This window comes from Myotis myotis, unplaced genomic scaffold, assembly GCF_014108235.1.
Source record: "Myotis myotis isolate mMyoMyo1 unplaced genomic scaffold, mMyoMyo1.p scaffold_m19_p_12, whole genome shotgun sequence".
NCBI classification, from domain to species: Eukaryota; Metazoa; Chordata; class Mammalia; order Chiroptera; family Vespertilionidae; genus Myotis; species Myotis myotis.
Window position 1 is genome coordinate 24,344,863 of NW_023416316.1, and position 25,127 is coordinate 24,369,989.

The 25,127-nt window shown below is 46.9% G+C and overlaps 1 protein-coding gene across 6 annotated transcripts in view; it reads right to left on the reverse strand.

The window, feature by feature from the left end:
* Window positions 1-10,396: 10,396 nt before the first annotated feature.
* Window positions 10,397-25,127, reverse strand: part of COL15A1 (collagen type XV alpha 1 chain) — a 100,097-nt gene continuing 85,366 nt past the window's right edge. For 2 of the 6 annotated variants that reach the window (XM_036330227.1, XM_036330229.1), the window contains 12 exons: window positions 24,038-24,118; window positions 23,569-23,618; window positions 23,355-23,456; window positions 22,341-22,485; window positions 18,534-18,598; window positions 17,100-17,228; window positions 16,892-16,954; window positions 16,468-16,527; window positions 16,134-16,193; window positions 14,047-14,232; window positions 12,496-12,611; window positions 11,302-11,515 (listed from right to left, as the gene is read on the reverse strand). In XM_036330227.1, the coding sequence (XP_036186120.1) occupies window positions 11,302-11,515; window positions 12,496-12,611; window positions 14,047-14,232; window positions 16,134-16,193; window positions 16,468-16,527; window positions 16,892-16,954; window positions 17,100-17,228; window positions 18,534-18,598; window positions 22,341-22,485; window positions 23,355-23,456; window positions 23,569-23,618; window positions 24,038-24,118 (1,271 nt within the window). Of the gene's footprint in view, window positions 11,516-12,495; window positions 12,612-14,046; window positions 14,233-16,133; window positions 16,194-16,220; window positions 16,338-16,467; window positions 16,528-16,891; window positions 16,955-17,099; window positions 17,229-18,533; window positions 18,599-19,715; window positions 19,877-22,340; window positions 22,486-23,354; window positions 23,457-23,568; window positions 23,619-24,037; window positions 24,119-25,127 lie in introns of those variants that run through there. The other 4 variants (XM_036330228.1, XM_036330230.1, XM_036330231.1 and 1 more) reach the window with 4 other exon arrangements.

Sequence of the window (25,127 nt, forward strand, 5' to 3'; positions counted from 1 at the left end):
TGAGTTTTTGCTGTCTCTGTCCAGTCATCCATGGCAAGAACATGAGTATATTCATTAGGCGTCTCAACTATAACCTGATCCAACTACTGCTTTTTCAATTATTCAACACATATTTATTGAGCACCTACAAAGTGACAGGTACTCTTCTAGATCCTGGGGATACAATAATGAAGAAACCCAACAACCAAAAATGACTTGTGACTTATAGAGTCATTCCCATACCAGGAAAATAGGACAACCATCCAGGCAAGTGGCCAGGCCCAAAATCCCAGGAATCATTCTCTCACAACTGAGGCCTCTCAGCAGGGCTCCTCCTAAATTCTCACCATCTCCCTGCCTCAGCCACAGCCCAGGACATCAGCCCTTCTCAGCTAAATCCCCACAATACTTCACTAGCTGGTCCATTCACCGCCAGCGTTGCCACCACAGTCCATTCAGCACACAGAAGTCACAGTGTTCTTTCCAAAACAATAATTAGTTTATATACTTCTTATCCGAACAGATCTGGCGAGAACAAAAATGTAGACAATTGTACCTATCCCAGTAATAAAATGAACGTAAGCGGCAGGAGGCGAGTATGTGTTTGTGAGGCTCGCGCTGTGTCTATGAAGAGTTAATGCTGGTTTTCTGTTTTCTGACAGTGAAAAATGTCATAATGATACATCCAATTATATAATTTGCTGCCTCAAAAATAAAACTAACCCAAAAATAGTTCATGTTTCTCTCCTGGTTAAAATCCCCCAGTGGCTTCTCAGAACAACCAGACATAAAATTCCAACCCCTTATTGTGGTCTACAAGAGGCTGGGTGATAAGCAGCTGTGCCCAGCCTTCCTGGTTTTGCTCACTTCACCCCATTTACTCTTGCTCCAGCTCCTTTCTGCCACTTAGACACACCAAGCAGCTTTGCACCTTGAGGCCTTTACCTTTGCTGTTCCTCCTGCCTGGGTTACTTTTCCCAGACCTGTGCAAGCCTGCCTGGTTTTTAAAAATATATATTTTTATTGATTTCAGAGAGGAAGGGAGAGGGAGGGGGGAGAGAGAGAGAGAGAGAGAGAGAGAGAGAGAGAGAAAGAGAGAGAGAGAAACATCAAAGATGAGAGAGAATCATTGACTGGCTGCCTCCTGCACGCCCCACACTGGGGCTGGACCCCACAACCCTGGCATGTGACCTTGACCAGAATCAAATCCGGGACCCTTCAGTCTGCAGGCTGATGCTCTATTCATTGAGCCAAACCGGCTACGGCAGCCTGCCTGGTTATCATTGTTCACAGGTAACAGGATGTTCAGTGGGGCTCTTCCTTGTTTGGGAATTCAGCTAAAGCTTAGACATGAAGACAGAGGCCTGAGCACCAGAGTTGTCCACTATGACACCAGAGTCCTCTCCTGGGGCCAATAAAAAGTGTCAAAATGTCCCTACCAGCCTCCCCTCCCCCTTCTTCCTAATTTTCATGAGATGACTAAGAGACAGAGAAAGAGGGAGTCAGTCAGAATCATTTGCCTGGTGGGGAGTGCAGTGTTCATGGTGAGGGGTGACCTTCCCCTTAAGTCAAATAGTGGGGAGGTTCCGAAGATTCAGACATAGAGAGGGGGTCCCCGAGGGAAGGGGAGTTTGGCATGCTGTCCCCAAGTTGGGTATCACTTTCCAACTTGTCTTTGGACTTATCTGACTAAGGTAGAGGAGGATTGACATCGTTACAAGATGGGAATAGAGGCCGAAGGGGAGCTAGGAAGTAAATTCCTCCTGTTGCCTTGGCAAGAATGGGAGAATTTCTCGTTGGGCTAAGCGGACATTACTGAAGGTAGTCGGGCTTGGGCCCACAGGTCCTCCAGAGGACTCACCAGCATTTGAATGCCTGCACAGAGATGGTATCAGTGGCCACTATTAGCCAGAGAAGTAGTAACAGCCAACCTAGAAAGGAAGACAGTTGTGGCCAGGTCAGTAAAGAAATGCTTGTCCAGTTTTCTCTCCTTCTGCTCCCCACTGCCACCCCCCCCCCCAAAAAAAAACACCACACTAGGTGAGCTGGGCCTTGAAGAAGAAAGGGGAGGGGATGGATATGTCAGAGCCTGAACACACTCCTTCCCCATCTGCATTTTTAACAGTCAGGGTCCCGCTCAAGAACGTTCTGTGTGAGGACAGGGGAAAGGGAAAAGAGACTTCAACAGATTGAGATCGAGGTTTAAAAGTAGGCTGGACTTTCAGTAACCAGGAACCCACAGAATCTTCCGGCGTCTGGCTGGGTACGTTTGCCCTCAGAGTACCTTGCTCACCCTTTCCCCATGCTCCCCCAGAGTGCAGGTGGGGATCTGATCCCTGCAGGTCCCGCTGCCCAGGCTGCTGGTCCGCTGCCTCCCGCTGCCTTTGGCAGATGAGGGATTGGGAAGCAGGAGGAATAAATGAATCAAGACATTTTTCTTTCACCCTCTTGGCCTCCAGTGCAGCTTCTGGCTGTGGGCTCTTGCTCCCTTATGTCTTCAGGTCCAGCACAGACTAATTGTTGTGGTTTGATCCTAGCCCCTGAGCTCTGGTAACACATCCTCTCTCCTTTGCTCCTCTTTAGATGCTATCTGGAGAGTCTTATTGTGCCCTGGTCAGTTTCTCAGCTTTCCTATCATTGTGTAACTAATAGTCTGCATCCAATTCCCTCTGTTTGAAATACAGTGCTTTTTGTCTTTTATATGCATCTCAACTAATATACTTCCTCACAGGATTATAAGGGCCTATATGCTCTTAAAGGACTATGCTATAAATATAAGTATAGCATAGGGATAGTATTTGTAAGAAATCAAATTGTTTTATATTTATATTACATTAATATATTAATATTAATCAAGACATCTCAATACAACAGCGTCAAACATCTCACTCCAAATGGCATCTCTTCAGAAGGGTAGCTCAGCATCCCCTTCCCCCAATCAAACTCCTTATTTTATTTTTGTCTTCTTTTAGGAATTTTCAATATCCGAATTCACCTTACCTATTTATTTGTTTGCATGTTTATTATCTATCTCCCCTTCCACTGGAATATAAGATCCTTGAGGGAATTTACTCTGTCTTTTTTTTGGTACCCCTTTGTGCTCAATAAATAATGACTGGCTGACTGACCAGCATCAGGGCCATGAGGAATGGAATGTACACCATCCAGCAGCTAGATGTCCCTTTGGTTGTCTAAGCAATGAGTGCACTTTTATTGTATGTGAGATAAATGAGTAGAATCTGATTTCTAGGAAAATATAAGCAACCCTGGAATATGTGAAGGTAGAATTATTGAAGAATTTTTGAGGAAGAGAAGGACTGGATTTAGTGCTAATTTCACATCCAGGAGATCAGGCTTGTAATTTAGGTTAAACAACAACAACAACAACAACACGTGAACCTATTTTATCATCACAATTTGGAAAAGTCTGGAACATATTTTACAATCACATTATCAACAATTATTTACTCAAATGTGCCCCTAAACTCATTCATTTGCCTACTATCTTAATCACATGCCATTTATACAATTAGTTATCTAATATTCTTTAAGACAACATACTTTTAAAAACTTAAATACCTTCTTCAGCTTCAGATTGAATAAAAATAAATGTGAAGCTATGAATTTGGTGCTACTTATACCTGCATATTTCTAACACACATGAAAATAAGTATATAACTACTAGTGCCCTGGTGCATGGATCCGTGCACATTGAAAAGAAATTAATTAGAAGGTAGCCAGCTGGGCGGGACTGGGTTAGAGGGGCGGGACACACCCTGGGGCCAACCTCCCGCAGTCCCTCCCCAGCTGGCTTCATCTGGGGCGGTGCCGCGGCTTGAAGGGTGTCTGCCTAGTGAGCAGGGGTATCTCCGGCAGGTGGGGTCCCTCAGCCTGGCCTGCAGGGATCGGGCTGAAACCAGCTCTCTGACATCCCCTGAACATTCCCAGATTGTGAAGGAGCAGTTCTCAGGTGATGCACCCCAGAATTGGGCTTCCTCCTCTCTGGTTCTGGGGTGTGTCACCCAAGAACCACTGCTGCCAAGTCACCACAGCTCGGCAGCTCCTGCATTGAGCATCTGCCCCCTGGTGGTCAGTGTGTGCCATACCTACCAGCCGATTGGCTGGTTGGCTGGTCGCTTAGCCTTTTATATATATACACTAGAGGCCTGGTACACAAAAGTTTGTGCACTTGTGGGGGAGGGGGGCCCCTCAGCCCGGCCTGTGCCCTCTCGCAGTCTGGGACCCCTCGGGAGATAACAACCTGCTGGCTTAGGCCTGCTCCCCGGTGGCAGAGGGCAGGCCTAATCCCTAGGTGCAGCCCTTGGTCGGGCTCAGAGCAGGGCCAATTGGGGAGTTGGGGCGCCACCCCCTGTCATGCACAGAGCAGGGCGGATTGGGAGGTTGCAACGCCATCCTCAGTCACGCTCAGGGTAGGACCGCCCCCTGTCACACACAAGGCAGGGTCGATGGGGAGGTTGTGGCGCCAGCCCCTGTCACCCACAGAGCAGGGCCAATCAGGGGGTTGGGGCACTGCCCCCTGTCACGCACAGAGCAGGGCCCATCAGAGGGTTGGGGCGCTCCCCCCTGTCACACACAGAGCAGGGCCAGTCCGGGGGTTGAGGAGCTCCCCCCTGTCACTCACAGAGTAGGGCCGATAGGGGAGTTGGGGCACCGCCCCCTGTCACACACAGAGCAGGGCGGATCAGGGGGTTGGGGCGCCGCACCCTGTCACACTCAGGGCAGGGTCGATGGGGAGGTTATGGCTCTACCCCGTCACACACAGAGCAGGGCCCATGGGGGGGGGGGGTTGGGGCGCCACCCTCTATCACCCACAGAGCAGGGCCGATCATGGGGTTGGGGTGCCGCCACTGTCACACTCAGGGCAGGGCCGATGGGGAGGTTATGGCTCTACCCCGTCACACACAGAGCAGGGCCTGTGGCGGGGAGGGGTTGGGTGCTACACCCTGTCACACACAGAGCAGGGATGATCAGGGATTTGGGGCGCTGTACCCTGTCACACACAGAGCCGCAGGGCGATCAGGGGTTGGGGAGCTCCCCTCTATCAGGCACAGAGCAGGGCTGATCAGGGGGTTGGGGTGCCTTCACCTGTCCTGAACAGAGCAGGGCAGATAGGGAGGTTGTGGCCCCACCCCCTGTCACACACAGAGCCGCAAGGCGATCAGGGGGTTTGGGCGCTGCCCCCTGTCACACTGATCCCGGTGCCGGGAGGCCTCGTGGCTCCACTGATCCCGGTGCTGGGAGGCATATTACCCTTTTACTATATAGGATAGAGGCCTGGTGAATGGGTGGGGGCCAGCTGGTTTGCCCCAAAGGGTGTCCTGGATCGGGGGGGGTTCCCCACTGGGGTGCCTGGCCAGCCTGGGTGAGGGGATAATGGCTGTTTGCAGCTGGTCACACACCCTTCAGGGTGGGGGTCCCCACTGGGGTGTCTGGCCAGTCTGGGTGAGGAGCTGATGGCTGTTTTCAGGCTGGCGGGTGACTGAAGCTCCCAACCCCTCCTTTTTTTCTTTTTCTTTTTTTATTCTGGGCCAGCTTTAGCTCTGGCTCCAGCTCTGAGGCCTCAGCTGCTGAAAGCAGGTATCTGGTTTGTTTGGGTTCTATAATTGAAAGACTGTTTCAACTCCAGCTCTGAGATCCCGGCTGGCTGAAAGCAGGTTTCTGGGGTTTTGTTTAGCTACTATATTTGTAACAATGTTTCAAACTGCAAGCTCAGAGGCCGGCAGCGTCAGGCAGGGAAAGTTGGAGTCCTCCGTCACTGAAGTAAGCAAGCCTCATGTTAACTTCAAGCTGCCTGGCTGCCGGCCGCCATCTTGGCTGGCAGTTAATTTACATATCGCCCTGATTAGCCAATGGGAAGGGTAGCGGAGGTATGGCTAATTACCATGTTTCTCTTTTATTAGATAGGATTAGGAAACATTGATTAGACATAGCTATAAATTATCCTGAATTATTTCTTATGAGATTTCTAAAATATTGCAATGCCCTCTACTCTGTGAGATATTAATTCTCTACTCATTTTTTAAAAAAATATATTTTATTGATTTTTTACAGAGAGGAAGAGAGAGAGATAGAGAGTTAGAAACATCGATGAGCGAGAAACATCGATCAGCTGCCTCCTGCACATCTCCCACTGGGGATGTGCCCGCAACCCAGGTACATGCCCTTGACCAGAATCGAACCTGGGACCTTTCAGTCCGCAGGCCGATGCTCTATCCACTGAGCCAAACCAGTTTCGGCAATTCTCTGCTCATTTTTATTTGGTTATAATTATTTCACAAATTTTGTTTCTCAGAAAGTGTACCTGATACTATATTTGGAGTCTTGACATTTCTCTTTTGTTCTCAGTCTGGCCGGCTGCAAAATTTTATTATTATAATTCTAAATCTATAAGATTATTTATACATTATCTTCTAATTTTGAATATTGCAAATGAGAACTCCAGTGCTAGTCTGAATCGCCTTATAGAATTCTATCATCATTTGAAATGCAGAAATCTTACCTTTATGCCCTGGGGTGGATTTTTTTTACAACAATTCTGCCCAGGATTATTTATAATCAACAGGTAATACTCTTTCAGCTCAGGAAATTTTCTTTCATTATTATTTTTAATTGTTTGCTTACATTCATTCTTTTTTCCTATTCTATGGCTCCTGTTATATATAAATATCAGGACATTATATATACCACCCTCTTTTTTATCTCATGAATCTATTATTTGGTCTGTGTTCTGAGAAGATCATATTAATTCTTATGAGTTTACCTGATAACTCACTAAATCAGTTTTTGCGAATATATATGCTGCAATTCTATTTTATTTTGAGATGCATAAAATCACATATTTTATCTTCAAAAATTGTTTCTTATTCTCCTCAAATTCCAGGCCATGCTTCTTTTGCCCTCTGACATTTCACCAAAATACAAATTTGAACTTTTGAAAAGTTAGCTCCTGTTTTCTGCAATAATTCTTTTTAATACAAACCATTTGCTCTGATTGATCTGCTAGTTCCCTTCTTGAGACTGCTTAATCTCCTCAGATGACTGAGGAGGTTTGGCAAATCAAATATTTGTTGATATTTATAAATATGAAAGTTTATACTGAAAAGGATTAATAGCTCTTTGGAGTGCTGTCAGCAATTGCATAAGTCACCACAAGCTTCCCCCAGCGTATCTTTGCCTGCAGTCCCTGCTGAGACAGCCATGTGGGTTGCAGATCTGATCCCATCTCTCACCTTTTAATCGTCCCAGGTGCCACACCCAGTTGCAGAGTAAAGTCCAAACACCTTCTCCGAGAGTTCCAGGCCAGTGCACTCCCACCTCTGTATGTCATTCCATCCCCAAACCCCACACTCAGCCCTTTCCTGCTGCTGTATGTGCTTGATCCTTTTCCTTTCTTTTTTAAAAAAAATACATTTTATTAAATTTTTACAGAGAGGAAGGGAGAGGGATTGAGAGTTAGAAACACTAATGAGAGAGAAACATCTATCAACTGCCTCCTGCACACCCCCTACTGGGGATGTGCCCGAAACCAAGATACATGCCCTTGACCAGAATCGAACCTGGGACCCTTGAGTCTGCAGGCCGACGCTCTATCCACTGAGCCAAACCGGTTAAGGCTTCCTTTCTTTTTTTCCTTCCTTCCTTCCTTCCCTCCTTCCCTTCTTCCTTCCTTCCCTCCTTCCCTTTCTTTTCTTTCTCTCTCTCTCTCTCTCTCTCTCTCTCTCTCTCTCTCTCTCTCTCTCTTTCCTTCCTTCCTTCCTTCCTTCGTTCTTTCTTTTCTTTTCTTTTTTTCTTCTTTCTTTCTTTCTTTCTTTCTTTCTTTCTTTCTTTCTTCTTCTTTCTTTCTTTCTTTCTTTCTTTCTTTCTTTCTTTCTTTCTTTCTTTCTTTCTTTCTTTCTTTCTTTCTTTCTTTCTTTCTTTCTTTCTTTCGTCTTTCTCTCTTTCTTCTTTCTTCTCAACCTCCTCAAAACCCTGTTTTCTGGTGATAGCAAACCTCACATATGTTCGGTGGAGGGATGATTCCTTGCGTACAACTTATCTTGGGAGGGGCTGCCAATCACTGTCATGGGCACACAACACATGCGAGACCAATCAGAGTCCTTTCTAGGAACTATGTGATCCCAGAGGGGAGAGGGAGTCTTCTCTCTCCTTTGTGGCCACTCTCTGGGCTGGTGGAGTAATGTAAGCCTGGAGCTGCCTGGGAACAGCCCCTGCCGCATGAAGGAATCTTGTCCTCAGTTGGAGGGAAGGAAGCCATATACAGACAAAAGCAGAAGCAAGACACACACACACGAGAGAGAGAGAGAGAGAGAGAGAGAGAGAGAGAGAGAGAACACAAAGGGACAATGGCACTTGAGTCTCGTGCGTCCTCTGTCCTTCAATTTGGTTTCATGAACCAACACATGCCTTTTCTTTTTTTTCTTATGAATCTGACTTGTTTTCCTTATTGACTAATACGCAGCTTTACTGGATTGCCGGCAGTTCCCTGAATTCCACACTGTCTCCTACTTGCACTCCCTACAGGTTCAAGCAACACCGCGCACGGTGCCAGCCCCATAAAATCCAGAGGGTGCAAGAATCTGGGGTGGCTCCTGTCACTTTTCTTTAGGCACCGCCTCGTGGCCACATCCGGGTTGGCCGAGAGGACTGCCCTGGACCTTCTCCTTCATGCTCTGTCTCCCCCACCCCCATCTCTCCTCAGTCCTTTGTGCCCTTCAAAGTCGGCCTCCTCTTGGGCCTGGCCTTGATAGGGGTTGATATGGGACAGTGCCTTTGCCCTTCTGATTCTGCTCTCGGGCTGCTTCAGGCTTCAGACCTTGAGTGCCCAGCAAGGACCCAAAGACCATTCACACCGCGAAGATGAACTCCTTCTGGCATATCTTTCCTCCCTTATTATGTCTGAGAGCACTCCTCTATTTCCCAGCTTGAGGTCCATTCAGGAGTTGGGTGAGGGCTTAGAGACCTTTCAGCCATTGTGTTTCAATCGTGTGACAAGATGTGGGTGTTACACACACCAGGTGATCAGAGGAGGAAGCGTGACTAAAAGCAGGCAGGTTCAGGGGAAAGGGTGAGGTCACAGATGAAGCAGGGTCTGCACTGGCTATTAACAAGAGAGCCAGGCTAGACCTAGGGTGGTTAGGGCTTTCCCAAGACGGGGTAGGGCATGAATAGCCCAGCAGAGGGGCCTAGGCAGCTTGGGAAGTGACAGGAAAGCAGTGTTCAGTGAAGGTCTTGAATGCCAGGCCCAGGATTTTAGTGGTCATTCTTGGAGTCTGAGCAGGGCTGGGGTTGATACAGGGTCCCTTCTGGGAGGGCCATTGGTTATGCCCGCTCTGATGCACAAAGAGGACTGAGAAGTCAGGACATGAACATCAACACCACTTCCTGAGGTTAAAAAAAGGGGTCTCTCCTACTCGTGGCTCTCCCAGACCCCCATCCCACCTTGCCCCTCTGTGACCCAGGGCCATGAGGGCTCTGACCAAAATGGATGGCTTCACTTCATGGCCTCGGAGCCTCACACTCCCCTTCCTCCACAGCTCCTGTCCATCCAGGCACCCCAGCCCCCGTCACTGCCTGATCCTCAACAGTCCACCTCTTGGGCTTTCCAACCTATATCTGTCTTCATTCCGTGACTCATTAGAGAGATTCGCATCACTCCTCTATTTAGGAAGCCCCTAAGTGGAGGTTCTGGATATTTTTGGGGTCAATTTCCTTCCTACCTCAAGGACTATTCGTGTAGATTCACTTGGCTGAGTTTCTGAGCCAGCCGAACTGAATGGGAGGAAATATCCCGGCATGCCCTTTGCCTGGTGATGCTGTTTCTCCTGCAGGGTCAAGCCCAGAGGCAGGGAGTCACAGACTGGGAGCTGGGAAGGAGCGGATGGGCAGCTCTGCACGGTGGTTCCTTGAAAAGATCCTGGCACTGAAATGAGACAGACCCTGAGTCTGAAACCAGCCCCATCACTCAGCAGCTGTGTGACCTCCTGACCCTCAACCTTTTCTTTTATAAAATGGAAATAGACACGCCCACCTTACAGAGTTATGAGGAAAGGTAAACAGCGCTTATAGTCTGATGTATAATAACTGGGAGCTGATATTATGCTTATTTGATCCCAACCTTCTTGAGAGAAAAAAGCAGACTTGTCCAAAGTCGAGTGTTGAGTCACAGTTCATCCTGTTTCCCACACTGGGGTTCCTCTGCCCACCCCCACGCTGCCCCCTCCAAGCGGGAGAGAACAAGCAGGAGCAGATGAGCATGATGGGAAAATCTTCCTGTTTTCTGATCGCCCCCAAGGACTACACAAGTGGCAGCGACAGGCTTCGTAAACCCACCGGGAGCCACTTCCACATCAGTGGTGGAGAATAAAGGAACTAGAGGGGAAAAACCAAACAAAAGAAAGCGCCTGGAAAAGATGTTTTTATGTTCACTTACATGGAAAAAAATCAAGGTATACAGCATGAAATATAGGTATCTCAGAAAGGTCATCCTCATGAACCCATTTGTTCAATCGCAGTTATAATTCAAGAGTTGCCAAATGAGAAATCATAAAACCAGGGTGGGGGTGGGAGGAACGGGGTGGGGGGAAGGGGCACCAAAGGGAAAGGTAGGAATTACGTGTTATTTCTCTTCTAGTTTCAGATAACTGGGAGTTTAAACTTTTCCAGCAAGTCAGAGTGATATAAACAGATGCCATACTAAAATACGATGGTAGCAAAAATATAAAACTCCTAAAGCATGACGACAATATTTCAGAAAATAAAAACATTAAAATCTGATAATACCAGAAACTACGGATAGGATCATTTGAGCAGTTTGGTATCTTTGTATGAACAGCAGTTGCAAATGATGGGTGTATATTGAAGAATAAAGCATTGGGTCTGCACATAACTTAAAGAGGGGTAATATTTCTAAACACCGACTTTGTAAGAAAACATGAAGGACATCTTACACTCAACAACAATGGCTGAAAGGAGGAAATCACTTTCTGAAGGATGCAGCCGGGAGCGTGCCAAGGCCTTTTGTCTACAACGTGCTCTCGGCCACGTTGGGATGTGTTTGCACTGCCTGGGGTTTCCTGCAGCGTCTAGCACCAATATTCCCATCAGATGTTTATCTTTGATCTGAGTTGTTGATGTCCTCAGTTTTGAGTGTATTGAGGTACGTTTTCTTTGGTTGCTGTTGTGATGAACGTGTAATAAAAAAAAAAAACCCACCAATATTTACAACATTTAAACATTTTAGATTTCAGTGTCAACTCTTCACATAAGAAAAATTGGGGAACGCTTAAGGTCATGGGAAGGTCACTACTTCCTAGCGTCGGTCATGAAACTGTTTTCGATACAGAGAACAATTAGCCTACTCGCGCAGCTATATGCTTTCTGGTCCAGAATCTTCCCCGTGCTCAGCGGGGAGGCCAATCCCGTGACTGCTGTGCTGGCGGTTCGCCATGCTTCACAGTAGTTATCCTCAAGACGCACTCCATGGGGGTTGGAGCCATGCCAAACAACCTTCTGGGGCCTGAAAAGTAATTTTGTCGTGTTATTTTTTTCTTCTTCACAGCATATTTCAGTGAACAAATTGGCATAAGTTTAGCGAATTCAGTCCAACCCCCTGAGCCCTCCATGGTTTGACCCCGCATCATCTCTCCATCCTCAATCCTCTTTCTAATTACTAGTAGCTGAACACACCACGTTCCAACCACACCCAGCTCATACATGTTCTCAAATCAGACTCTGTGCTCTGTGAATCTGAACCTTCCCTCATGAGGACCCTTTGTCTAAACCAGCCTCTCTTTCATCCTCAGACCAGGGTTTCTTTCTCATCTTTCAAAGTCCATGAAATGCTTGCTCATACAGAAGCCTTCTTGATTCTCATCTCCAAGTAACAGTGAGTACTTTCCCTGTGCTCCTATCATCTTATCTGCGTCTTCATTTTATCATTGCAATGTTCTGGCTGGAATCACAGCTAGTCTGTGTCTGTCTTCCCCTGTAGGCTGTGAGCCCTGGAAGGGTAGGGGCCATGTAGATACTGTGCCTTCCAGGCCTGGCATCAGGTGTGGCATAGAGTAGATGCTGAGGAAAGATTTGCTGAGTTGTTCTATTCTTTTTTTAAATATATTTTATTGATTTTTTACAGAGAGGAAGAGAGAGAAATAGTTAGAAACATCGATGAGAGAGAAACATCGATCAGCTGCTTCTTGCATACCTTCTACTGGGGATGTGCCACAACCAAGGTACATGCCCTTGACCGGAATCGAACCTGGGACCTTTCAGTCCACAGGCCAACGCTCTATCCACTGAGCCAAACCAGTTAGGGCTGTTCTATTCTTTATAGCATACATAGTTTTCAAAGGATTTGAGTGGACTCTCTTAGCTACCTCCCGAGGCTTTATGCTGGCAACACCCCAGAGGGGCAGCTGACAAAAGCATCCCATGATTAGAATGTCTCCTAAAACTGTCTATCATACCATATACTTTGAGGCTTCCACCCCTACTTACCAAGAAGGATCTGTCATCACGTCTCGGCCATCAAAGGAGTATATTGGAACATGTGTACTAAACTGACCTCCATGGCCAGAAAAAATTGAGTCCCAATTATTGAAAAGTACTTGGCCCTATGGAGACAAAAATGTCACATTGGAATCATTATACATCAGCCTGCAAATGGACTAGCTATTTACTCATTGTTGTTTTTGTTTTTTTTAATTTAAAGATTTTTAAAATTGATATTTTAGAGAGGGGGAGAGAGGGAGGGAGGGAGGGAGGGAGAGGGAGGGAAAGAGAGAGAGAGACATCAATAGGCTGCCTCCTGCACACCCCCACCAGGTATCGAGCCCACAACCCGGACATGTTCCCTGACTAGAAATCAAACTGGCAAGCTTTCAGTGCAGGGGATGACACCCAACCAACTGAGCCACACCGGCCGGGACTATTTGCTCATTCTTTAAGGCCAGATGTCACCTCACACTGAAGTCAACCTCAATCATAGAGACAGAGTGGGGACTCAGGAAATACCTGTTGTCTGATTTTATCATCCATTCCTGAACCCTTTCAGTTTTACTATCTTATTTCTTGAACTAATTTTTCTTATAAAATGTATACAAGGTCCCATCCCATCAAAAGTGTGTTTTAGGTCTTTATTTTATTATTGTTTGAAAATATTTTACATGTATATACTGAGCTTCACATTTGTGTCAATCCACATCATGGAGATAAATCTCTTGCTCCTTTTTCTGAAGGAGCCCTGTTCCCTTCAGTTATTTTTATTCCAAGCATACAAATAATTTGGTCACAAATGGAAGTACTAAAGTCCCAAGGACCAGAGGGTCTCAAAATACCTTTGAGATCTAGTGGGAGGTCAGGACCCAGGATGTGTGTGAGCAGGAACAGAGCGGTACCTCTGCAGCTTTAAAGGAGTCGGCTACTTCCATGGTATAAGTATACCACTGAAGGATCCTATGAGGCCCTGCCTTGTCTCCAAGTGGGGGCAGAGAAATATCTTCCAGGCTTTGGCAGCTTAGATGTGTCGAAGACACCAAACCTGGTTGCAGGATAAGGTGTCTGCTCTGCGACCAGTGATTACCAGCTATTCTCTGATACCACTCAGCCAGTGCCCTACAGAAGGCATCTCAGGTGGAACCAAGAGCCCCAGATGTGGGGGTCAAGGAAACTAATTCTAAATTGTAGTGACTTTGAGCAAAGGTCTTTCTCCTGAGCCTCAGTTTCCTCATCAGACAAAAGAATAACTTCCATTTTTATTGGAAGTACCTATTAAGATAATGAATGTAAAGTACTTTGTAAACATTTGAAAACTATGTAAGTGAAAGAGGTCATTATTCCTCCCTCCTGTCTGCTCCATGAGTCATACCATCCAGGCAGGAAGGCTACTGTAAATATTAGAAAACTAAGATCCAAAGTCACACAGCCAATCAGGGACAGGCTGGGCCTGGAACCAGCACACTTGGGACGATGTCAGAAAGTGGCAACTGCCTCCAGTCCCTGTGGAGACCAGTGCGCCCAGGAGGCAACAGGGACAGTATTTATTTTTACCTTGAGGTTTACTATTGGGAGGCTGTATCTCTCCACTTTCCTCACAACTGTGGAGAGATCTTGCAGATGGGAGGATAAGAATGCCCGGTAGGTGGACAACAGTCCTGCATGCCTGGCCTGCTGGAAGCACTGAAAATCAGCTCGAACGTCCCCAGAAAATGGCATGTTCAGAGCAACCAAGTGCAGCTGCAAAAAAATAAAAAAAAATTAGAGAACACAGTACAGTTAAAGAGTGAAAGGCAAACTCCAAGTCCCATAACCATCTCATGTTCCTAATGAGATCCCAGACTTCTTAGAATGGAAGGCACACCCGAGGGCGTCTTATTCAATCTCTACCTGGGGCTCCTAATGGTCCAATCTCTTCTCACCGTAGAGATTCTCTTTCGGGAATCCTACCACCCCATCATTATTGCCATGGCTTGGCTAAAGACTCTAAGTCTAAATCTCCAGACCAGACCCACTGTGGTGTTTCATATGTTCAGATCCTATTCCCTCCTGGAAGTCTCCACTCAGATATCCAACAGGTGCCTCAGGCCTGTAGGTGCCTCAGGTGAACTCCTGCACGGTAAAGACAGTATGATAGGGAACATGCTTCTGGTGTCTGCCCAACCCATGCCTTGTTCTTTGCTAAAATGCCCTCACAACTCTTGTTTAAAAAAGTGGTCTTAGGCCATGCAATCTTGGCTAGTTTTGATTTGTCTGGAAGTGAGCGATTGATCCAAGATGACCCATGTAAACCTTCTCTCTCAACACTCTGAATTGAGTCAGAAAGTATTGGGCTCTGCAGCTGTAAGATCACATTGAACTAGGGCCAGGATCAGTGCATGACAACCCAAGGTTGTGTGTAAGCTTTGACGATATAACCTATGTCTGTGTGTTGGGGTGGGGGTGGAAGGGAGTTAGGAAGAAAGATTTTTGCAAAAGCTGGTCTGTAAAGACAGTGGAGCAGACTAATAACAGGGACAAGAGTTTCACTTTCTGCAAATGACTCTGGAAAGGACTCTCAGTTACCCAAGCGGAAACCTGGACATTATTCTTTTTTTTTTTTTAATATATTTTTTATTGATTTTTTACAGAGAGGAAGGGAGAGAGATAGAGAGTTAGAAACATCGATGAGAGAGAAGCATCGATCAGCTGCCTCCTGCACATCTCTCACTGGGGATGTGCCCGCAACCCAGGTACATGCCCTTGACCGGAATCGAACCTGGGACCCTTCAGTCCGCAGGCCAACGCTCTATCCACTGAGCCAAACCGGTTTTGGCCTGGACATTATTCTTGAACTCCCTCATCCACGCCTCCCCTTATCCAGTCAATTAGCACCCGCCCCCCCAACCCACTGTTTCCTTTTCTTTCCAATCTGCCCACTTTTCTAGGTTCACTGCTATGATCATAGTCCAGATCAGATCAGCTGTTGCCAACCTTTTGGAACTCATGAACCACCAGTGGTCCGCAGACCACCGGTTGGAGACTGCTGGTCCAGATAATAGAGTAGGTGTTAGGACTCCTGGTCTTGTCCCCTCTAATCCATTTGTACACTACACCCAAAGTAATTTCTGAAATGCTAATCTTATAATACCCTTTTCTTGCTTAATACTTTTCATTGTCCACTGGAGAAGGTCAAAGTCAGAAGTTTGGCTTACAGGCCCTTGATGACTAGCCCGTGCCCTTTGCATACTGAACATCTCTTGAACTCTACTCCTTCAGTCAGACTGAAATACTCAGAATTATAGAAATGTACACACTCCCCCTTTGCCTCCCGCTGTTCCGTATGCCCTCTGCCTGGAATTCCCACTCTCTTCCGCCCACCTGGCTTTCTCCTGCTCTCAACTGCCTTTTAGATCTTAGTTTAGAGGTCACCGCCTCTAAAGGAGGCAGACTTCTTCGACCTTCCTTGCACCCCCCAGCATCCTTTGATTGCCTCACCCAAACGACTTAGCACAATGTACTGTAATTACCTATTTTTTTGTTTGACTCTCTTGCTAGTCTGTTTGCACCTTGACAGTAGGAGCTGTGTGCCCAGCATGGGACCTAGCACATAGTAGACACACATTCAGCATTTGCAGGGTAAGTGCATGAATTGTACTTACTGCAGGCCTCCCATAATTGACACTTGAAACAGACGTCAGTGGAGGCCGAAGCGGATGTGGCTATTATGTAAAAAAAAGAAAGAAAACAAACAGTTCTGACTATTTTCATTTCATTCAATCTGTTCTTCAGAGTACATTGAGGTATAAGTGCAAAGTTTCTGGAGAAGGTACTTTAGTTTGTCATGGTCTTTGGGCCACTCTTAACTGGGAATGAAAAAAAAATAATTCTCAGAAAGGAAGGGAATATTTTCAGTCTTTTAGAAAGAGCACTGGATCAAGGAAGCAGAAGGCCCGTGTTTTACAGCTGACCCATTCCCTTAATAGAGCAAGTCACCTCTTCAGAGCCTGTTTCCTCATCTGCAAAATGGGATGATAGTACCTGTCTCGAAGGTGGCTGTAGGGTCAAGAAATGGACAATGTAAGTTGCCGACGAGTGTCAAATATTAAAGGGTTCTTTAAGATCGCTTATGCCAACCATGATATATGAATAAACTGAGGCCGAGAGTGGGAAAGCCCCTCAACCAGAGGTTCAGCTACGACATGGAAACAGATCTCCAGACTCTGGGTCCAGATCTCCCTCCACTCTGTAGTGAGAACATTCTGTGGGCACCTGGTCATTCCTGGGCGTCCACCAGATACCGAACCTTGCAGCGCTGGCTGTCCAGAGTTTGGAGAGCGTGGTGCCGGGAACCGGGGGGGGGGGGGGGGGGGGGACTCAGTAAATGCTGAGCAAGACGCAAGGCAGGAAAACTACTCACGTTGTTGCTGGAAAGCGCGGGAGGTGGAGGGCTGTCGGCAGGAATGGGGATCAGTTCTCCCAGCTTTAAGAAAAAACAGTACATTGAAAATCAGCCAATTGCAAACTGTTCACCTATTTTTAAAATGGAAAAATAATATCCACTGGAGTAGATTATTACTTTTCAGGGGTATCTGGAGGCAATTTATTCAAGAAAGTTGAAGAATTACCTGTAATTTTTTCCAACCATCTCTGACACGAATGAAAAACTCGGTGCTGTCCCTCAGGTAGATGAACGTCCCTTCTATCACCAAATGTGCATTCTGCAGCATGTCGTCCATGCTCCTCAGGGCTGTAACCTGCCAGGGCGTTTAAAATTCCAAATACTGCAGTTATCACGGGAGCCGTGGCACACTCAGAAAGCTGGCCTCCTTGTCAAGTCCAATATAAGCCACCCGCCTCTTTGTCAGTGAAAAGGCTTATGGTGCCATAGGGTGATACATAGCGTCCTCATAACCAAAGGACAGTCTTTTTGATAAAACAAAAACCTGAATTACTTTGGAACACAACTCTAAATTGTAATAGATATGTTAAAACAAGAAGATAATAGGCTGCGAGTATAAAGACATTTAAAAACTGTGGAGCGTGGCCTTTGTTGGGTGCCAGTATCAGCAAAGTGGTCGGGAAGTTTGGCCACTTCCATTTCTGTGAGCTGCTCAGTGGCGCTGACAGGGTTAAATGTGCTGTCTCACGCTGCTGCTCACAGAGCTTCAAATGTGGTTTCATTTGGAACTTCAATTCTACTTAGGTCTTGACTCTTTCTTGCCTCGCCGGGTAGTTACAACATTAAATATCTGGTAGAAAACGAGGCTCTGTCATTTCTCTGTCTAGAAAGCTGCCAAAGGTTAGACCGTCACCTCGGCATAGCCAAGAGCAGACAGAGAAGCTGCAAAAGTCTATCGAAGAGCACCAAGTCTCAAAGAAATATCAGCCAAGAGAGCTTTTAGTTTTCATTCCAACTGAGCAGGATTATAAAAGATTAATTTTTACTTAGCCTTGAAGTAATAACTGTGCCTCAAAATGGCTTAGAAATCCCCCAACGGCAGCAAATACCAAAATTCCATTATCTGCTGGACCGTTCTTTCACTTGGCAGCCCGCTTTCCCAACTAAAAGCCCGCAAAGATCACAGAGCGTTCGTAGGACTCCTGACATCCTGGGGAGGTACTGCCCCCCTGCTGGTGCATCATCAGAGTCTCGGGGTGCTCTGCCTGCCCCAGTGACCTGCAGAGCGATGACCGCACAAGAGACATCCTTTGGCGGAACAGAGGAGGCTGAGTTACCAGCACGGGGCCTGTTGAGAATACTGTTGACACTCTAGTGCTTCTGTTTTTGATGTCATATGATTGGTTCTACTTAGTTTAGTGAATTAAGGAATAAAAGGGTACAACTGAAATCATCAATGATTTTGTATTCAGCATCTTTTTACTTACTAAGTCATCTAAAGAGATAATAAATACCCTCTGTTTGTGGGATTGCGCCAATGCGACCATCATGGAGGCCTCATTCCAACATAAAGGTGTCGCAGCCCCTACACACTGTAACCGAAGTGCTAAGAAAACCCATCTAAAGCAGAGGATGGATACACACTGATCACTATACTGACCAGGTTTCTGGATCCGGGAAGCCCTGGCTGTCCTGGAGGGCCAGGGGGTCCTGGCAGGGCCACAGCTGTGACAAAGCAGAAAAGAGAAGTTAGAAAAAGCCACACTCTCCGAACAACACCTCGGTGTTAGCTGGTCCTAAGGGGAGCACGCGCAAGCCCACGTGCAGTGCTGCAAGCATGGGCGCTTGCCTCTGAACCTTGGGCACTCTGGTCCCAGCACCGGACTGAGCCACGAGGACTGGTTCGGGGAAGTGCTGGGCTTCTTCTTCTTCTTCTTTTATTGTCTGAAGTTTTACATATGTCTCCTTTTTCCCTGCTTGACCCGCCCCCCACCCCACACCCACCTCCAGCCATTCCCACCCCGGGCAAGCCCACACCGCCCCAGTGTCGGTGTCCATTCGGGCTTCTTGATGAGAGCACTGGATGAAGCCCTGGCCAGGACTTTTCCATTTTATACGTGATCACATCCCCCTGGTTACTGTTGTTTGTATAAGTCAGTCTGGGTTGCGTTTTCTGTCACTCACATCCAAAAACTACTGAACAGAGGAAGCGGGCTCAGAAAGAGGAAGAGAAGGTGCCAGGCTGCAGAAGGAGGGCAAGTAGGTGAAGTGACAGGAGCCTTGGGGCCAGGAGACATGGCCTCAGGTCCCCGATTTCAGCTGTGTGATCTTGGGGAAACAGCAAGCTCTCCAAACCCTAGCTTCCTTATCTGTGAAAGGTAAGCAGGCATTTCTTCTTCACTGGGCTGTAATGAGAACTGAGAAAAATACAAACTAGGCACGTGCTTTGCAAATTGTACAGCATTCAATTTGCCAGAGGCTCTTGCTTTTGAAGAGTCACACTGCGCTTAATCAGATCGAGGCTACTGCCCTCTTCCCTAGAAAAATGCACTTGCACACACACACACACAATTCCACATAAAACGTTAGTGGGATGACAGCTCCCTGAGGCGATCTTTGAATTTTCAAGGAGTTTATGGTTCCCCAACAAAACGGGCAAGCATAAGGAAACATTATTACAGCTATTCTTTTCTTCTCCTTCTACCTTTCCAAACCCCTATTCCTCCCTCAACTCTGCAAGGCTCTTGCAGAGTTAAGGATGTTTTGACTGTATCAGATTTTTCAGGTCATTGCCAGTAAGTTTGCAGTTCCGACACAGGACTTGAAGATCCGTACACAGGTGGTGAATGTCCAGTGGAGAGCAGGTAGAGGACTCAGATTTAGCCATGCCTCTTCCTAGTACTTGTGACCTTGAGCAAGTTTCTTAACCTCTCTGAGCTTCAATGTCTTCATGAATGAAATGAGTTTTATAGTAGTTTCCATTTCATCTCCCTCCCAAGGATGCTGTGAAAATTAAGTGGGTTAATGAATCTGGGAGTGTTCTGTAAACCGTGAATTGCTATACATTATGTGAGGGACAATCTTTGTTCTATTGAGCAAGGAGTCCTGGGGCCCCTAGTGTAGGGCTACTATGAACAACAGATCCTCTGCATCCTGTACTCTCCCTGTAATGCCCCCCCCTCCTGTAATGCCTGCTCATCCCTCAAGACACCGATGGTTTATCAATTCAGCACCTTCTTTCTTTGCAGGACCAGTACCTTCACCTTCTCTTGGGATCTTCCCCTTCACCTCTACAACCATTTGGTTCCAGAAGGAGCTGCCATATTCTCATGTGATCCTACCTCCTGCCCATAGGTTGGGCACCTGGCCCAAGTCAGGCCAATCAAAAGCCTTTCCCAAGACTTGCTCCGTCCCAGGACTTTGCAAACAAAAATTGAGAAGAGAGGCCAAGATCTCTAGCTGACAGTAGAAGCTGTAAGCTGTCAGTAACCATATTTCCTTCCCACCATGCAGAGGATGTGGTCTGTGGTGAAGAAACATGAAGTGTGCATACAGAGAGAAGCTGAGACAAGAGACAGCCAGAGGACCCTCGCAGGGGTTGGGCCCCTGGTTCTGGTTGTACCTGAGGTCCTGCCGCACATCTGCGTCTCCCACCCATTGACTGTTCACCTTTCCTTGACATGCTGTATGTGTCACTTCTGCTGGATCTAGTCTGAGTTACATTTCTGTCACTTGTAGTCCAAAGATCCAAGACTAAGTCAAGGCCCCAGCCCCAAAGTCACCCACTATGTAAAGTTCTCCCTGGTGCCCAGACATTGCAGATATCTTCCCAGGTGTGCTTCCACCACACCTGGCTCATGCCAGCCCAAATCACAAGAAGTGATGCAGCCATGCTATTATTGCTGCTAGTATTATTTTCCCACCATGGGCACAGTGGAAAGAACACAGGCTTCAGAGCTACACTGACCTGGGTCCTAAACCTGTTGGTGCTACTTCCTAGCTGTGTGACCTTGGCAAGGTTCCTAAATGTCTCTGGATCTCACTTTTCTCATCAGCAAAATGGGGATGCTGATACTTTCCTTGAAGGGCTTTGTGAGATTTTAATAAAATAATGTAGTAGCGTGACTAGCAGAGCTCCTGGCATTGGTAAATGGAGATTTTCTTCTGTTTCACCCATTTTCCATTTGAGAAAGTGAGGCACCAACAGGTGAAAGAATTTTTACATAGAAAGTTAGAATCAATGCTGGTCCTCAAGTTCCATAAGGCCCAGGGACAGGCAAAGCAGTCAAGAAGTTCCCACCCACACATGAAAAGATACCCAACATAAGGCGTTTTTAGGGGAATGCAAATCAGAACCACAATGAGTATCATTTCACACACACTAGGGTGACTAGAAAAAAAAGGTAATAACAAGCGTTGATGAAGAGGAGGAGATATTGAAACTTTTTTTAAATCCTCATCCGAAGACATGTTTATTCATTTGAGAGAGAGAGATGAACAGAAAGAGGGAGAGAGAGAGAGAGGGAGAGAGAGGGAGAGAGAGAGAGATAGAGAGAGAGATGTGAGAGAGAAACATCCATCGGTTGCCTCACATACATGCACTGGGATCAAATCCGCAACCTAGATATGTTCCTTGACTGGGAATCAAACCTGCAACCTTTTGGTGTATGAGACAATGCTCCAACTAACTGAGCCACCCAGCCAGGGCTGAAATTGAAACTTCTGTACACTGCTGGAGGGAATGCAAAATGGTGCAGCCACTTTGGGAAACAGTCTGATAAGGTTCCTCAAGGAGTTAAACATGTATGACCCAACAATTCCACTCCTAGGTATATACCCAAGAGAACTGAAAACACACACCCACACAAAAACTTGTACACGTATGTTCATACAGTACTATTCATAACAGTCAAAGAGTAGAAACAACTCAAATGTCCATCAACTTATGAATGGATAAACAAAATGTAAACTGGAATGTTAAGCAGCCATAAAAAGGAATGAAATTCTGATACACACTGCAATGTGGACCCTTGAAAGCACTGTGTTAAGTGAAAGAAGCCAAACACAAAAGGCCACATAGTATGTGATTTCATTTATATGAAATGTCCAGAATAGGCAAATCTACAGATACAGAAAATACATCATTGGTTGCCAGGTTTGGGAGATGGGGGTAGAGGCGTGTTGCTAATTGGTACAGGGTTTCTTTTTGAGGTGATAAAACTGTACTGGAATTAGAGTGGCAATGGCTGCATAACCTTGTGAATATATGAATTGTATACTTTAAATGGGTGAATTTTATAAATTATCTCAATGTTTTTAAAAAAGAAAGGAAGGAAGGAAGGAAGGAAGGAAGGAAGGAAGGAAGGAAGGAAGGGAGGAAGGAAGTTCCATTGGGGAAGCAGCCCTTTGTCAGTGTAGTTGACATGCCACCAGATGGCATAAGTGTGGGCACCATCGCAGTACTAACCTGCTCCTAGGATAGCTGGAGGTCCTGGTGGCCCTGGGGGTCCTGGTGGCCCAGGAGAACCAGGTCTTCCAAAGCCAGGTGGCCCAGGTAGGCCAGGAACACCGGGGGGTCCCTGGGGCCCAACGATAGTCTCCCCTTTCTGACCCTGTGAAGGCAAGGGCACAGGAACAGAAGCGAGAAAGCACCATTAACCACTAGAAATCCCCCCTATTCTTTTTAAGAGGACATTTGTAAGTAGTCAATAAATACTAGCTATTGTCATCATTATCCTCAATCTTGGGCACAACTCAAGTGGTGAATGCCCAGCCACTGTGTTGAATGACACTCCCGAGTACCCCAGAGAGCCCCAAACTAGAAGATCATCTAGCCTAGCCTTTTCAGTTCACAGATAAAGAAGCTGAGACCTAGATTGAGGACAAGACTTTACCAAAGCAAACGGAAGCAGATCTGGAAATGGAACCCTGGACTCCTGGCTTTGCTGAGTCTGCCCTCATGGCAAGCTCTGGGACCAGAGATTGCTTATGGTCCCTGAGGGTCAGTGATCTCATCATACTCTTATTAGAGGAATAACTCGATTTCCTCTTCTGTGTCCTGGAGAAACTTGTTAGCCCAAGAAGATCAAGCCCATCTAAGAGCTTCCTCTTTGATGAAATTTCAAAAGAATGAAATCGCCCTTCTGAAAAATGCCTCCCTCACCTTCCATTCTGTCTCCACTATCTGATGTGTTCACTATTAACATCTTTTCATATTCAGCAATTTCCCACCGTTAACACGAACAAGGCAGCCAGTTAGAGACCTGGAAGTAATTTGAATGCTTATGGCGTTGGCCAGCTCCCTGTCCTCTGTGGGCCTCAGCCAAGTCCCCCTCCGTCAACAAGAGGCTGACGCCCAAGTCCCACCTCAGCTTGTGGCTAATGACTGACTCTTGACTCTCCAACTGCCTAGTCATATTGGGGGGTTTCAGGGAAAGCGGTGACTTGACAAGGAAGGTGGTGTGGAGGGGTTACTACTCACAGCCAGGCCTGGACTTCCTGGCCGGCCTGGAGGTCCTGACACAGAGAAGTCGCCGAGAGAGTCTCCTTTTTCTCCTTTAAACCCCCTGTCTCCATTCTCCCCCTGGAAGCAGAGAACATTCAAAGAACATTTAATACGAGTAGGAAGAACCAGTCTCTGACATACACCTGAGAACTTGGAAACACAGGCCCAAATTTAGGAGACAAATACTCACCTTCAAGCTGTTTATAAAATGTCTTAGGTAAGCTGGGTCCATTGGAGGGCCTGCAAAAGAAACGCCTCATAAAATTCGCAATCACAATCTCAGAAATTTAAAAAGAAAAGGCGCCACGTTGGCACCCATGATTATTTCCTAGTGGAAGTGACTCTGCATTGATTTAGCTAACAGAGTGGGCACTGGGCTTGGAGGCCGAAACAGTCCTGGCCTGGATCCCCACCTCAGGCACTGTGGGATCTTGGCACATCCCTTTAGGCCTCGTTTGGCATATGAAGCATGAATAATAGGAACTTCTAGTCTCTCCTGACAATGTTCCATCTTGGACATGTCACCCACGACTGGGTCTCTCTTGAACTCTGTGCAGCTTGCGGTCAGGGTGGTTATGGAATTAGTCTTACTTTCTGGCTCAGTTGGATTTCTCAGGGACAACAATCAAAGGCAAGATCTAGCCCAAGAGTTGAAATACCTGGTGGTCCCTGGGCCCCCTGGTCGCCTTTTTCTCCTTTGGAGCCTGGAAGACCCCAGGTTCCTTTTTCTCCTTTAACACCTGCCACCAAATACACATACATTAAAAAAAAGTGGAAAATTATCTTCATTTTATATAAAACATTTTTGAGACAAGTTTTTCAAATTGAGCCCCTTTCGCAAAGTCCACTCAATGAACAAAGGCCTATTAAGAGTTTAAAATCCTTCTCTGACTGATGGTGAAGACAGAGGTAGACACAGCAGACCTTGAAAGGCTTGGTCTCGGGGAGACAGACACAGTGAAGCGTAATGGGAGGCAGGATGGGTAATGGAATGTGCCATCATGAAGAAACCAGCAGTGCACCATGGGAGCCCAGCAGAAGCTGGTTAACTCTCTCCCACAGCTTCACACACATGCCCGAGGCTCCACACCAAGTCAGGCCTGCAGCCTCCCCTCGCCTATGCCTGTGCAGCACGGTGGTGTCAGGGGATGACAGAGTTGAGAGATGCCAACTGTGTGACCCCCTACTCCCTGCAGGACTTGTGAGAAGCACCCTTTCTGCAGAACTGGCATCACAGGCAACCCCTTCCCCCAACTCTTTAGAAGGGGGAGAGGCATGAGCTCCTTCTGGGAGTTCAGCATTTAGGAAAAGAAGTGACCCCTCCCTCCACCTCGATGAGTGGTGGACACTACATTGTTGAATTCCTGGTTCCCAAGAGGTCTGAGAGATCAACTGACCGCCGCCCTCGAACCTAGAGACAGGCACACAGCGTAGATGAAGTTTGGCTCAGTTTCCCAGCAGGAGGGTGGGGGACGGGAAGAATGTTATCAGGGGCATGATGCTGCCTGCTGGGGGTCAGTGGGAGTGGCAGTCACACCTGGCCTGGCCTCACTGATTGGGGAGGGGGACTGAGGCCAGGACCTGGGAGCCTCCACCGGACCACAGTGAGACCACAGACAGCGGCGCTGCCCCGAGAAGAGGACTGCCAGCTCACCACTGCCCATGTGGCTGCTCATCGAGGGAGCAGGGTAGACCCACAAGTAAGAGGGAGGACAACCGGCTCATTAGGGCCTGCATCCAGACAAGTCT